This window comes from Bombus huntii, chromosome 10 (assembly GCF_024542735.1).
Source record: "Bombus huntii isolate Logan2020A chromosome 10, iyBomHunt1.1, whole genome shotgun sequence".
NCBI lineage: Eukaryota > Metazoa > Arthropoda > Insecta > Hymenoptera > Apidae > Bombus > Bombus huntii.
In genome coordinates, this window is record NC_066247.1 from 12,443,662 (window position 1) to 12,455,921 (window position 12,260).

General features: G+C 28.3%; 3 protein-coding genes across 7 annotated transcripts in view; 2 read left to right on the plus strand and 1 right to left on the minus strand.

The window, feature by feature from the left end:
* The first annotated feature begins 213 nt into the window (after window positions 1-213).
* On the plus strand, window positions 214-2,394 carry LOC126870660 (polyadenylate-binding protein-interacting protein 2). 2 transcript variants are annotated; one of them, XM_050628572.1, is made up of 4 exons: window positions 214-354; window positions 892-1,095; window positions 1,192-1,380; window positions 1,497-2,394. In XM_050628572.1, the coding sequence occupies exons 2-4, from the start codon at window positions 925-927 to the stop codon at window positions 1,593-1,595; spliced, it is 459 nt and encodes a 152-aa protein (XP_050484529.1). In that variant the 5' UTR covers window positions 214-354; window positions 892-924; the 3' UTR covers window positions 1,596-2,394. The 2 variants fall into 2 exon arrangements, with proteins under 2 accessions (XP_050484529.1, XP_050484530.1); XM_050628573.1 differs by having other exon boundaries at window positions 221-354; window positions 880-1,095.
* A 364-nt stretch (window positions 2,395-2,758) lies between these two features.
* LOC126870657 (catenin alpha) lies at window positions 2,759-11,658 on the minus strand. 4 transcript variants are annotated; one of them, XM_050628567.1, is made up of 9 exons: window positions 11,415-11,658; window positions 10,447-10,788; window positions 9,634-10,366; window positions 9,077-9,103; window positions 8,010-8,243; window positions 7,333-7,935; window positions 6,578-7,255; window positions 6,150-6,324; window positions 2,759-5,547 (listed from the first exon to the last, which is right to left on the minus strand). In XM_050628567.1, exons 2-8 carry the CDS (start codon window positions 10,761-10,763, stop codon window positions 6,160-6,162), a joined length of 2,757 nt encoding a protein of 918 aa, XP_050484524.1. In that variant the 5' UTR covers window positions 10,764-10,788; window positions 11,415-11,658; the 3' UTR covers window positions 2,759-5,547; window positions 6,150-6,159. The 4 variants fall into 4 exon arrangements, with proteins under 4 accessions (XP_050484524.1, XP_050484522.1, XP_050484525.1 ...); XM_050628565.1 differs by having other exon boundaries at window positions 2,759-6,324; XM_050628568.1 differs by lacking the exon at window positions 11,415-11,658 and adding an exon at window positions 11,009-11,383 and having other exon boundaries at window positions 2,759-6,324.
* Window positions 11,659-11,786: 128 nt separating this feature from the next.
* The window catches only part of LOC126870658 (crossover junction endonuclease EME1), a 1,978-nt gene continuing 1,504 nt past the window's right edge, over window positions 11,787-12,260 (plus strand). Inside the window, exon 1 of the mRNA XM_050628570.1 lies at window positions 11,787-12,260. This exon is cut by the window's right edge and continues 992 nt beyond it. Coding sequence (XP_050484527.1) covers window positions 11,978-12,260 — 283 coding nt within the window. The 5' untranslated portion in view covers window positions 11,787-11,977.

The following is a 12,260-nucleotide window of genomic DNA, read 5'->3' on the forward strand; positions in this document are numbered from 1 at the left end:
TGTTGATGAAATAAAATTATTCTCTTATATCTAGTTTGTCTGCTAGAAATTTATTATAAAATCATAATAAATCATCTAAATTACCTAAAATGTAAGAACATAGATTAGTAAAAGGTTTAAGATCTGATTAAGTATATTTAATCATTATAACATTTAGATCAGACTAGATTATGAAAATTATATATATTTATCAAGTTTTGGAGCACAAAGCACATTGCTCCTTTTATATGTGGTGGCAGCACCATCCCAGTTTTACTTCAAGAGTTAATTTGTGTTGCACGACACGTATTTTATCCATGAACTGCGTAAATCGTATTTTCTATCACAAATTGTTCGAAACTACACCATTAAAAGGTATATCTATACTTTACATTTGTGAAATTATCATCTCTTCCTGTAATAACAACGGATAGGCGGTATAATTATGAATAAAGATTAATAAATATTGCTTTGTCGATACTAAAAGTAGACAGTTAAAAATGGTCGCCTTGTAACAGATCTGTCAAGCAATATTTTACCATATCCGATCGTTACGATGCAGTAAATACTATAACTCTAAATTTTTAGTTGTCAGCGTGTTCGACGATAAATTTAAAGTAAATGCAAGAGCTAACTAGTTTCTATGATATAAAATGTAATTTCGTAGTTGATGCTGCCATATGCGTAAACGAAGCTATTGTATATTTATTTCGTTCACAAGCTTCGTTCATGTAACAGAATTTTGTAATTCTTAAATATTGCGCTAATGCTAATAATAGCTAATAAAATTACCTAAATAACTTCATTATTAAAAACTAATATGTAAGAATTATTTATGAAAAAAATGTAAATATAACTATATAGATATGAAATCTTCATAAAAAATTAAAAAGTAAATAGATATTTTTATAGATTATTCACTGTATTGCTAAACACATATCTGGAATGAAAATGAAGATTCCAAACAATCGTTCGGGGAACGATTATGGAAATGAAACAGGGATTATTTCCTATATGGATAATAGTTTTGAATCTGAAATCGATGTACAAGGAACGGAAGAGAGCGATTTTTCTGAATACCTTTGGATGGAAAATGAGGAAGAATTTGATAAAGAGGTTTTGTAACTATTGTTTCAATAATGATTGAAGTATTCAAACATGAAACTCTTTTTTATAAGATTTTGATAACATGATAGTAATTAAAAATCATAGGTGATCCAACAATTAATGGAAGAGGAGTTGACAGAGGAATGTTTAAAAGCAATGTGGGAAGATGAAAGACAACATGAACGAAATACAAATTCTATTGCTTGGTCCACTGCTACTAGCATGCCTGAGAATGGTGCAGAACTTTGTCAGCAACTTAACAATCTAAAAATGCATGATGACCTTGCTAAGCAGGTATATCTCAATTTATCTTTCAATAGAAATTTAATTACATACGAATATTGTATAGATAAAGAATATCATACTATATTTTATATATACAGAATTTCATACAGGTAATTTGTTTTCAGAGTACATTGAATCCAAATGCAGCTGAATTTGTTCCAGCATTCAAATCAGCAGTAACATCTGTAAGTACACCACCAGAAGTTACTGCAGAATCATCATAGAAGCCATATATTCATTTGTTTAACTGAATAAAACATAGGCTATATATATGGCTAATGTTTACCAACTTCAGTAACACAGTTGTATTAACTGAATTGCATTAAAAGTTAAATGACTGTCCCTACACGTACAAAGGTATAATGATCATCAAAGCAGATAATACATAATGCTGTTATATGATATTTACGAGTAATGAAGTCAGTTGCATAACCATAAAATTGAAAAATATATATTCAAATTTTTATAGTCGTGAGATATTGCATAATATTATAAACATTTAATTTTACATATATATTTTTCGGCTATATACTGAACAACGTGACATGCCAAAATCACTTGTTATGAAAATTTCCAATTTATTGTTTTTATTTTTAACTGAAGAAAAATATATTCAAATGTGATCTATATAATTTATACATTTGGTTGCAAGAAAAGAATACATATACGAAGTTTCATAAGTTATATGTATACATATTCAACAATGAATTGTTGCATTCAAGTGAACACTACTTTTTTTTTAATACTTTCAGAATACTCCTTTTATTCTGATCTGAGAGTTTTTATATACTATAGTATGCGTTTCTGAATGAAACACTTTTCTAAGAGTTCCTTTTGTAACACTTATTTTATACTGGTATACATCTTCTGTAATCATTAACATGAATTAAGAATATATACTGAAGTCGTTAAGACTGATGTAAGTAAAATGTTGCATTAAAAATTGTATTGCATCCAATACATATTTCGTTGATAAAACAATACTTAACGCATCTAATTATACGAGAACAGTTTTAATCTTTATTTTTATTGTCAATTCTTTTATTTAAAAATACCTATGTCATAATTCTCGTCCTCTATCAGCATATGTCTTGAAAGACTTGAAGATCTCAAGTGAAAGTCTTACACGGGCTGTGAAGGACAGTTTTTCTGACTCTCTTTTATAATGTTGAGAGTCAATGTATTACTTACTTTAATTAAGTAATAAAATTTCTATAAAATATAATATTTTGAAATTGATTAGGATATGTATATGAAATGTAATATTATTGAAAAATACTATAAGTGGTGATTGTATTTTCAATTGTTAACCAAAATTCAGCTGATACAAATGGTACAAGTATAAATTTTTCAACCCTTTTCATTACCGTGTTATCTGTTTACATTTTGTGAACCACCTTATAAATTCTATAATAATGAAACTTTTAAGGAATAAAATTATATTTTAATAATGTTAATTATACACGCCACTTATATGTGCTCTTTGGATACACGTATTTATGTACAAATTCTATTAATATTTTTTGCATTGTGATAGATACATACCGTCAGGATTTTATAAGATTGCATGAACTAAATTTGTATTACTTTAGTCACAACATACTTTACTATAAATGCAGCAACTGTGATTATGAAGCAAATTAAATAGATTTATCATATAGATTGTTCACAGTTAAAGAACCTTGCATCGATTTCATGATGTTTCACATTATTCTGCTTTTAATTCTTTTTCTATGTGTCTCTCCTACTTATGGATCCTCATAAAAAAATAAAAGTAAAAAAAATAGAAGAAAAACAAAATAACATATTTAGTTAAAAGTAGAGTGAAGAAACAGATATTTATAGATTTATTTAAAAGATTCAAATTTAGTGGTGCATTAATCATATGAAACAGCAATTTCTTTTAACTTTTAAATTTATTTTAGTATGAAAAGAGACTGTTTTCTAGATTTAAGCTTATTTCTTTAACAGGATCTGATGTATATTTAATTCTTTACCAATTTGTTAAATAATATCGGTAAAATATATCAATTAAAAGCACCTATTTAGTTTATATAATTTTACTTTCTGCGATAAAATTTAAAAAAAGAATGTAAGTATGAAACATTACTAATAGTCATATAAATATATATCTTGTAGTCATTAAATATGTGTCAATTCAAATGACATGCAATGTTTATATCAATCATATTATTAACATTTTTAGTAGCATGTCATGTATATCAATAAAAGCTGTATTTTATCAGTAGAAAAATATAACAAAATTCATCTGGTTATGCTATATAACTATATAAACACCATATAATGTATTACTGCATAATACTTCATGTTTTCCAACACTTAAATTATCTCAAATTTAAATAATGTCTGAAAATAAATATCACGTTTTTTATGAGTTATTTCAATAGTACCTGTATTTATTTGGTGTTTCATTATATTCATACTAATAATAATAAGATAATTTAAATTTTAAGAAGTGAGCAATTATAACCATTTCATATTATGTACGATGAAAAATACTTTAAAAGTCATGAAAAAAAATTATTATTCAGTAGTACTCATAACTTAAATCTAGATCAACAAGCACAAATACTATTTTGCTTTTATTTAATTTATGTGGTTGTGCAGGATATACATATATTTTTTTCAATTTTATGTTAATATAAAACGAAAAAAAACAAAAAATTTAAAATGTAAAAAATACAGATAAACTTTTTGTAGCAATAAATCTTTTTTTAAGTGCCACTATAAAAGTAATGTGTAGAGGATTAAGATAAAAATAATTATATTGTTTAAGCAAGTGTGTATTATTATAATTATATCATTGCCATTAATCATTTGCATTTGCAATTTCCTGTATTGTATTATTATTTCTGTAATATTTAGTATATAAATGAATTATATAAAATATAAATTTATGTATTGCATTTATGATGTCCTTTCCTATTGATTTATAATAGTGATTATTATAATTTTTCATGTGGAATAAACAATTTATTTGTGAATATAATGCATAAAATATTAGTAATAGTAAAAAAGAAACATTTGTTAAAAGCATCACCTTGTATTTGGCAGCATATCAGTATATATATAACTACAATTAAATCTTACAATTATTTCTATATAAATTAGTATCAGTTTTACAATAGTAAAAAATTGATACCAATACATATTGCATTAAAAGTTATGAAATGTGAAATGTTTTTATTCCATATATTCTGCAAACTCTTTAATATATTCCAATGCAACATTTACTACAATAACTATACTAATATAAATAAAACAATACATATTATAATGTTAAGCACAATTATATATTTCTATTATGTATTTGCCACACGTACAACATGTTATTTTTGTAATAACCAGAGAATCATAATTTAATATTTGCTACAAAATTTGTAAATGTAATAAATTTCAATTGTTTTTCGAATATAATATTTCACTCATTATATAAAGTATGAAATTGGTATCAGTTTTTTTACAATTATTTCTTATATGCTATAGGTAATATAAAATCATAAAGAAGATTTTTTTTAATGTATAATTGTAATCATATTTACTTATATACAATCATTAAATACTTTGATCTGCAGTCTCTTTATTCCAATGCAATACTGTCTTATTTATATTGCTTTTATGCAAGTTTTGTTGACACACAGTAACACGTCTTCCACCTAATTACGAATATGATATTGAATAACAAAAAGTCCAATTTTTAATCAAATTCTCTAGGAAATCGTAAAATACATTAAAACATGTATGCAAGACAGATATATAAAGTTAAATTATATAAGTAAAAGATTTATGTATAGAAAAAATATAATTTGTTACATCAAATATATTTATACAAATGAATTCTTATACTTTCATATTGATTACTTGGAATTATTAATATAATTACCACTTGGAAGAATGCTAACATTATTATTTGTATCTTAGTTGTTTTTTTCTTTTTGTAAAATCATAGCAAAGTATTTATCAATATTATTGTCAAAAAATTCATTATAGTAAGAAACTGACCTCCGTGTAACATAGTAGCAAAAATTCAAGGCCTGTAATTGTTATTAACATTACTTAAAATAACAGCCTTATACATCTTTTTATTGTTAGAGACCTTATTGCTGGATATGTATAAGAATGTGTGCTGGTTATAAAATCGTTGAATAGGGTGATCTATATATTAACAAAACAGAAAAATAATTACCAATTTCAGTCCAATACAAATGTTTGATATTACAACAAAAATATGAGATCTTTGATAAGTTTATGTATGTATGTACGTAAGTATATATACGTTGCTCAACATTTAATACCACTTAATAAAATTTTATTAAAAAATTGTTATGCGTTTAATTTAAATTTTTATCTTTTATAAATAATGATAAAAAGGATAGCATTTCTTTAGAATTGATACTTAATCAATAATAAAAATTTTGTTGTACATTTAAATATTATAGAAATGTTCAAATTGTGAATTTCGTTTGCAAAAAAATACAAAATATTCCAACAATGGTAGTACAATTAGGTCATTTTTCTTGAAAATGAAGCCTTACATGCAAAAATCTTATTCTGTTCTTTTAATTTATTTTTATATGAGAAATTACTTCCTGCTCGGTTATACCACGATTGCTGGAGCACCCTGTACTTCATGACAATAAATTAACAATAAACATAGATTCTGTGTTTTAATTTTATACTTAGTAGAAAATAAAACATTTTATTCATACAATTTTTTAAAGGTGATGCTGTATACTAGACTCTATTAAATTACTTACACATAAGGTCTTAAACACTTTCTGTAGGACTCTGAAATTCGGAAAGTGCATGTATCGGGTTTTGCACCTTTTTCTGTGAACCTTTACGTACTTTTGCCCTGACTTCTTCTGGTCTTTCAGGACGTACCAATGGTTTCTTTTCTGGTGCTTTCATTTTCCATACAACAATTGGAGACTGTATAAACAGAACAAATATCAATTACGAATGTATAAGGAAGATAATAATTATAGTTTCTCCGATGTTTAAAACTGTAAATATATATTTGTTACATAGATACTTACATACTACAAAATCCAATAGTTAGTCAGTAAGAAAGTTTTAACATTAATATTAATTAAGTATACGAATCGTATATATGTAATTCACTTGTTTAGAACTTAAAATACAGAAATCGAGGAAGTCATTTTAATATATGAAAGGTACTTACAGTTACTGTAGATTGTCGAGGATATTTGGTTGAAGCAACATACGAAGCCTTAACAGTTAGTACAACTGCATTCATTAGATTTTTAGCTGCCTGAATGAGAGAAGTTGCACTATCAAGTCCAGATACAATTAATTCTCCACTGATATTTTGTACATCTGCTTTAACTTTGCTTGTAATATTCATTTGATGACAATATAATGCTATACGTTGTAAGTATGCTAACAGATCTTTTTTAGTAGAACTTTCTGGACACTGATCTGCTATTTGTCTCGTTAATTTATCTAATTTAGTCCCGGCTTCAGAAATTTTCTTTGCAGCGTTGATGACATCCATAGTTGTCTTTAAAGGTCCACGACCTCTAGTGAAATCAGTCATTTCCATCATGATCATACACATGTGCTTAGCAAGAACAATAATATCGTTTCCTGCATCGTCCCACTTGGCAACTTCTTTATCGAACTTTAGTTTCTCACTCTTGAAGTATTCTACTTGCTGTAAGATTTTTTGTTTATCTTCTTCTGGCATTTTACGCATAGCTTCACGAGCCGTAGTAATTCCGCTAATTTCTGGATATTCATCAACACCATGTTCACCAGTTTGAGCACTCGATTTACTACGAGTTTCTAATGTATAATGTTCATCAAGTTCCACGTCTTCTGGATCCAAATCTTCATCCGCCTAAAATATAGTATATATAAATAAAGCAAATATAGTAATAAAGATACAAACTAGAAGCTTATACTGCATTTACTTACTCTGTTCATCAGTACGGCTCGCCTAATTTCACGAACACCGTCATAAACCAATCTCGAAGCATCTATAAAATCATTTTCATCCACATCTTTAGCAGGATTACTACCCAATGCATCTACCGCGACTTCTACTCTCTGTGCAAATTTTGGCATCACTTGTTCCCTTAAAACTTTCACGGCTTCTAAAACTCGTTTCGTATAGATACAAGGCTCATAATTATCCATTTCTGCTTGAACAACGTTACACACTCTGGCAGATCGTCCACGGATTGCACCCGCGGTTCTATCTAAAGTATCAGCATCACCTTCTTGTAATGCCAATACACATTTATTTACGTCTTCCAAGATATGATTTTCAGATACAGCTAAGAAATCATCAATGGTAGTAATATCATCGACAGCTTCTGTTAATACTCTTACTTGATTCTCCCATGCTTGCCGAAATACTTCCATGTTATCTAACGCTACTTTAGATCGATTACGAGCTGCAAGAACACGGGCTGCATTGATTACTTGTGGACACAGGTTTCCAATTTGTGCTGCCGCATATCGAACCATTTTTACACCATCTTCGTTTCCGGACATACTACATACTAAATTGGCAACCTGAATAGTCAATATCATATTAAAGTTATTACAATAAAATTAATATTTTAGATATATGTAGTTTAATAACATACCTCAACTAGCTTATTGGCATGCTCTGTAAAAACAAGTGCATATTCTTCCACTTCTTTATCACGACCATTTCTTGCAGCTTCAATGAGGACCAATAAAGGTACACTTGTTTCCAAAAAACTATCAGATACATGATCTACTACGGCTTTTCGTAATTGTCTACGAAGATCACGAGTTTTTCTGCACATATGATCAATTGCTCTTTCTAAACCTTCGGATTGTTCCTTGACACCCATCTGTTAAAATACATGTACAATTAAAAATAGAAACAATAAAAACAAATGTTTTATGAGCATTCAAGTAAGATCTAAGCTATTTCTTTACTAATAGCATTAAAGTGTAAGATAGAATTCTTTTTTTTATTAATTGTTAAAAGGATAAATGATAATTAGCTAAGAGATTATTTTATTTTATTATTTGGAAGATGTATTCTAATCTAGATGTATCTATATTTTTTCAATGCAAGTATTTTAATATATATATATATATCTTACAAATTAACATACTAGTTATGAAAATTATACTTCTATTTAACTTAATGAAAATAAACCTTTCTCAAAAGAAGCTATGTACATAAGCAAACATAAAAAAATAATATAGTATAGTAATATACCATAGCACATTGTAGTATGATATAAAGAAAGCAATGATTTGCTTCATTGTGAAAAGAATCTTGTAAATAAAAAATATATATGTATACAGTTAAAATCAACTTAAAAATAATTTTATGTCTATTTAATTTTACATTGCAAATCTTAAGTTATGTTTGAACTATAAACTATTTGTCTACACTATTTTATTTATTTAATTTCTATGAATATGTAATTATATTACATTTGGTGCTTTTCTTCTATTTTATATATCTACATAGTATATACAATAGTGCAATTTAGAGGATAACTGCAAAATGTACACTGAGTTATTAAAAATTATTTGATTAGTGCTTGTTGTTAAATAATATATAGATCATGTGTGGAAAAGTACAATATTTTAATAATATAAAAACTTCTTGCTTAATTTGTAAATTATATGCAAGAATAATAAGAAAACACAAGATTTTCATATTTACCCGTTTCCCACCCCGAGCAAGCTGTAACTGCAGTCATCAAAAATAAAAAACAAATGAGTAAAATGAACATACCAATCATACATAAATCAATTGTGATAAATAATAATATAATTATTTGTGTTTTAAATGTGTTTCTGGATATATTTGTTTTTGTATATATTTACTTATAAATGTATCATATAACGAATGTATCATTACATATTGTACGTTTAAATGCTATATGTTACAGAGTAAGATACAAACTAAAATAAATTATATAAAATAAATATAATATTAAATTTCTCTACATCGCTGCAATTATTAATAAAGTTTATTTAACATATTGACGCTGGTGCCGATATACAAAGTTTTCTCCGTGGGGCGGCGCCCGAATTCACTGTCTGATTCGTGGGGCCGCGCTGGGTCACTACCTATTTTGTGAAATACACGTGCGACCCGCCGATGGGTCGCGCCAGCGTCAACGTGTTAAATATGTGTTATTGTATGTATACATAACTTATATACATACAAAGTATATGTTTAAGTCATGGAAGTACAAAAATCCACAAAGTACTTACATTATTCATATATTCACTCAACAAATCCTGAAGTGCTTGCCTAACTGCATTACATTCTGCAACAATGCGTTCTCTGCGTTCATCTCGAGTGCATGAAGAATCCGCCATCAATGCAGCACCACTGATGATACTTTCCAACCTTTCCTCAAGACTAGGTCTTGTACGTACTTCATTATATGCAAGTGGAGACATTACCATTCTTTCATCAAAATCATCTAATGCAGCAGCTAGTTCTCCAGGTCCTTCATAAGGATGTTGGCTATCAACTGGAGTCTTTCCTTGTGCTACGTCATTAATGGTGTTTACAGCTTCACATACTTGCTTCAGAACATAATCACGGTTTGCTTTTGCTGCAGCTAGTTCAGGATGTCGAACATAAACTTTGGAGGCAGTAAGAAGCATAGTAGAATGCTTTTTAAGAACAGCTCTTGCCGCAGCTAAGTCATCTCTTAATTGAGGATCTTTTAACTCTTGCTGACGTTTTGCAGCTTGATTCATAAGTTCTGATGCATTTCTTCCAAATTGTTTTATGTTTTCTAATAATTCTCCTTGTGAAGATGCATTCTTCAATTTTTTTAAATCATCTTCTACCACATGAAGTGATTTCAGCAACAAATGCACATCAACCATATCTGCTAAAATAAGCAAACGTGTTACTGCAGATAACAAGTTCCTTGCTGCACGAACCATGTTCCCTCTTTTTAAAGAAGAACAAGGATCTTCAGAAAACTCTCTGTAATTAATTAACAATAACGTTAAAATTTACTTAACATTCTCTGTATATTTTAGAAAAATATAAAACAAATATAGTACCTAGCAGCAATGCTCATTGCAGCACCTGTCTTTTTTACTTCCTCAACAGCACTTAACATTTCTGCAGTAATGTCAGGATTTTCATAAGCTATTTGTTCACCTTTCTCAATAAAATTGCTAGTTGCTTTCTCAACAGTTCCAACTAAAGCACTAGCCCTTTTTGATTTTCCTTTCTTTTTCTTGCTAGGACCCTTTGTATTTACAAGCGTAGTAACTTGTAAAACCAAGGGTTCCAATGTTTTTTCTACAGACATGGTACGGATCTCCAAATTCTTGGGATCCCATTTCAAAGTTATTGGACCAAAGTGATCAGACATTTTTGTTATTTCAAACAAATTAATTCTGTAAATCAAAATAATAATACACAAATACATAATTAATAAATTTCTATAGTATAATACAACATTACCTGTGCTCTTATAATATATTACAGATAATTTATCAAACTAAAGTAAATTAAACCTTTTTCCTTATCAATTATTTTTTTATTATCATTATATTTGTAACATTTATTTAAATAACATGTAATACTAGCAGAATAAAATTCCATTTTTCCACTTACTTATCTATAAAACGAAAGCGACTAGACGATATAACTTTGATTAGAAGATATGAATATTTGAAAAAATCAGGGTGCGTCAGGTCTGATTATTCACAAAAGATTCACACATAGAAAATATTTAGTATGAGATACACTACTGCTTTGTGTTCTGGCCACAGTTCGGGGCCGAATCTGGCCAGAATGCAAGGGAGGGTCTATACCAGGAATTCTGCCTCGGCGTGAAATAGATGGATAGAGTGAGAGTGAGTCAGTGGCGGTACTGGCGGTTACATTTGTTTATATTAGATACATATCACAAGAACTCTCACTCTACGAAAGCAGTTTTAAGTAATGGTGAAGATAGTGTACAATACAGGGCAGAATTCCTGCTCACGATACAATGCATTAACTATAACAATTTTCTTACCTTCATGAAAAATTTACAGTTGAAAAGAAAATGTATAGATCGTTAATAAAATCCACGTAAAACAACACGTTTGTTTGAAAAATCAGTCACATTGGAAATCAAAATTTCAACACAAACAATCCCATATCACTTCGATGTATCACCTATTTGCCATCTACTCTTCATTCATGACGTCATTATTTCCGCTGAAGTTAGAAAATGAACGACACCTCCAGAGAACCGGTCTACGCCCGAAGCTCGAAACACGAATGCTAAAGCGAAGCTTATATGTACATATACATACATATATGTATGTGTGCATGCAACTTGCCGTAAGAATGCAGCAGCCAATCAAAGAATATCTTTTTTAATGTTTCACAAAGTTATATATCGTCAGATTATTTCATTGGTTATTGTATCTATCCTTATCACATTCACTGTATATTCCTATAAGCTTTTGTCGTTTCTGTTATGTGTGATTGTGTGATACACACTCTGAAATACAGATATTTGAATCTTAATTAGAAAGGTGAATTGATTCTTATAGAAATTTTGTATAATTTTCTTATAGATACTTTAATGAAATGATTACAGATGTTGTTGTTTTAAGCGATTCAAACGAATCTTCTTTATCCGTTCAATCGAATTCGAATAATAGATCTTTATCTCATAATTATAATTCAAGTGATCTTGAATTTCCTGCAATAAATTTTCATCATATTATTAACGAAGACGATGTAAGTAAATCACGGAATATTGATATTGCAAGCTGTTCATCTAATTTTAACACAAATGGATCATCATATCAGACTGATGATAAACATACTGCTAATAGCAAAAATTTCAAACAATATAATGTTAGAAAGT

Coding starts and splice junctions, on each gene's coding strand:
- LOC126870657 (XM_050628567.1), bottom strand. CDS start 10,763: ATGTCTGATCACTTTGGTCCAATAACTTTGAAATGGGATCCCAAGAAT. Junction 10,367..10,446: donor GCAATGAGCATTGCTGCTAG/GTACTATATTTG, acceptor AATTAATTACAG/AGAGTTTTCTGAAGATCCTT. Junction 6,325..6,577: donor CTCGACAATCTACAGTAACT/GTAAGTACCTTT, acceptor CTGTTTATACAG/TCTCCAATTGTTGTATGGAA.
- LOC126870660 (XM_050628572.1), top strand. CDS start 925: ATGAAAATGAAGATTCCAAACAATCGTTCGGGGAACGATTATGGAAAT. Junction 1,096..1,191: donor AGGAAGAATTTGATAAAGAG/GTTTTGTAACTA, acceptor TAAAAATCATAG/GTGATCCAACAATTAATGGA. Junction 1,381..1,496: donor ATGATGACCTTGCTAAGCAG/GTATATCTCAAT, acceptor ATTTGTTTTCAG/AGTACATTGAATCCAAATGC.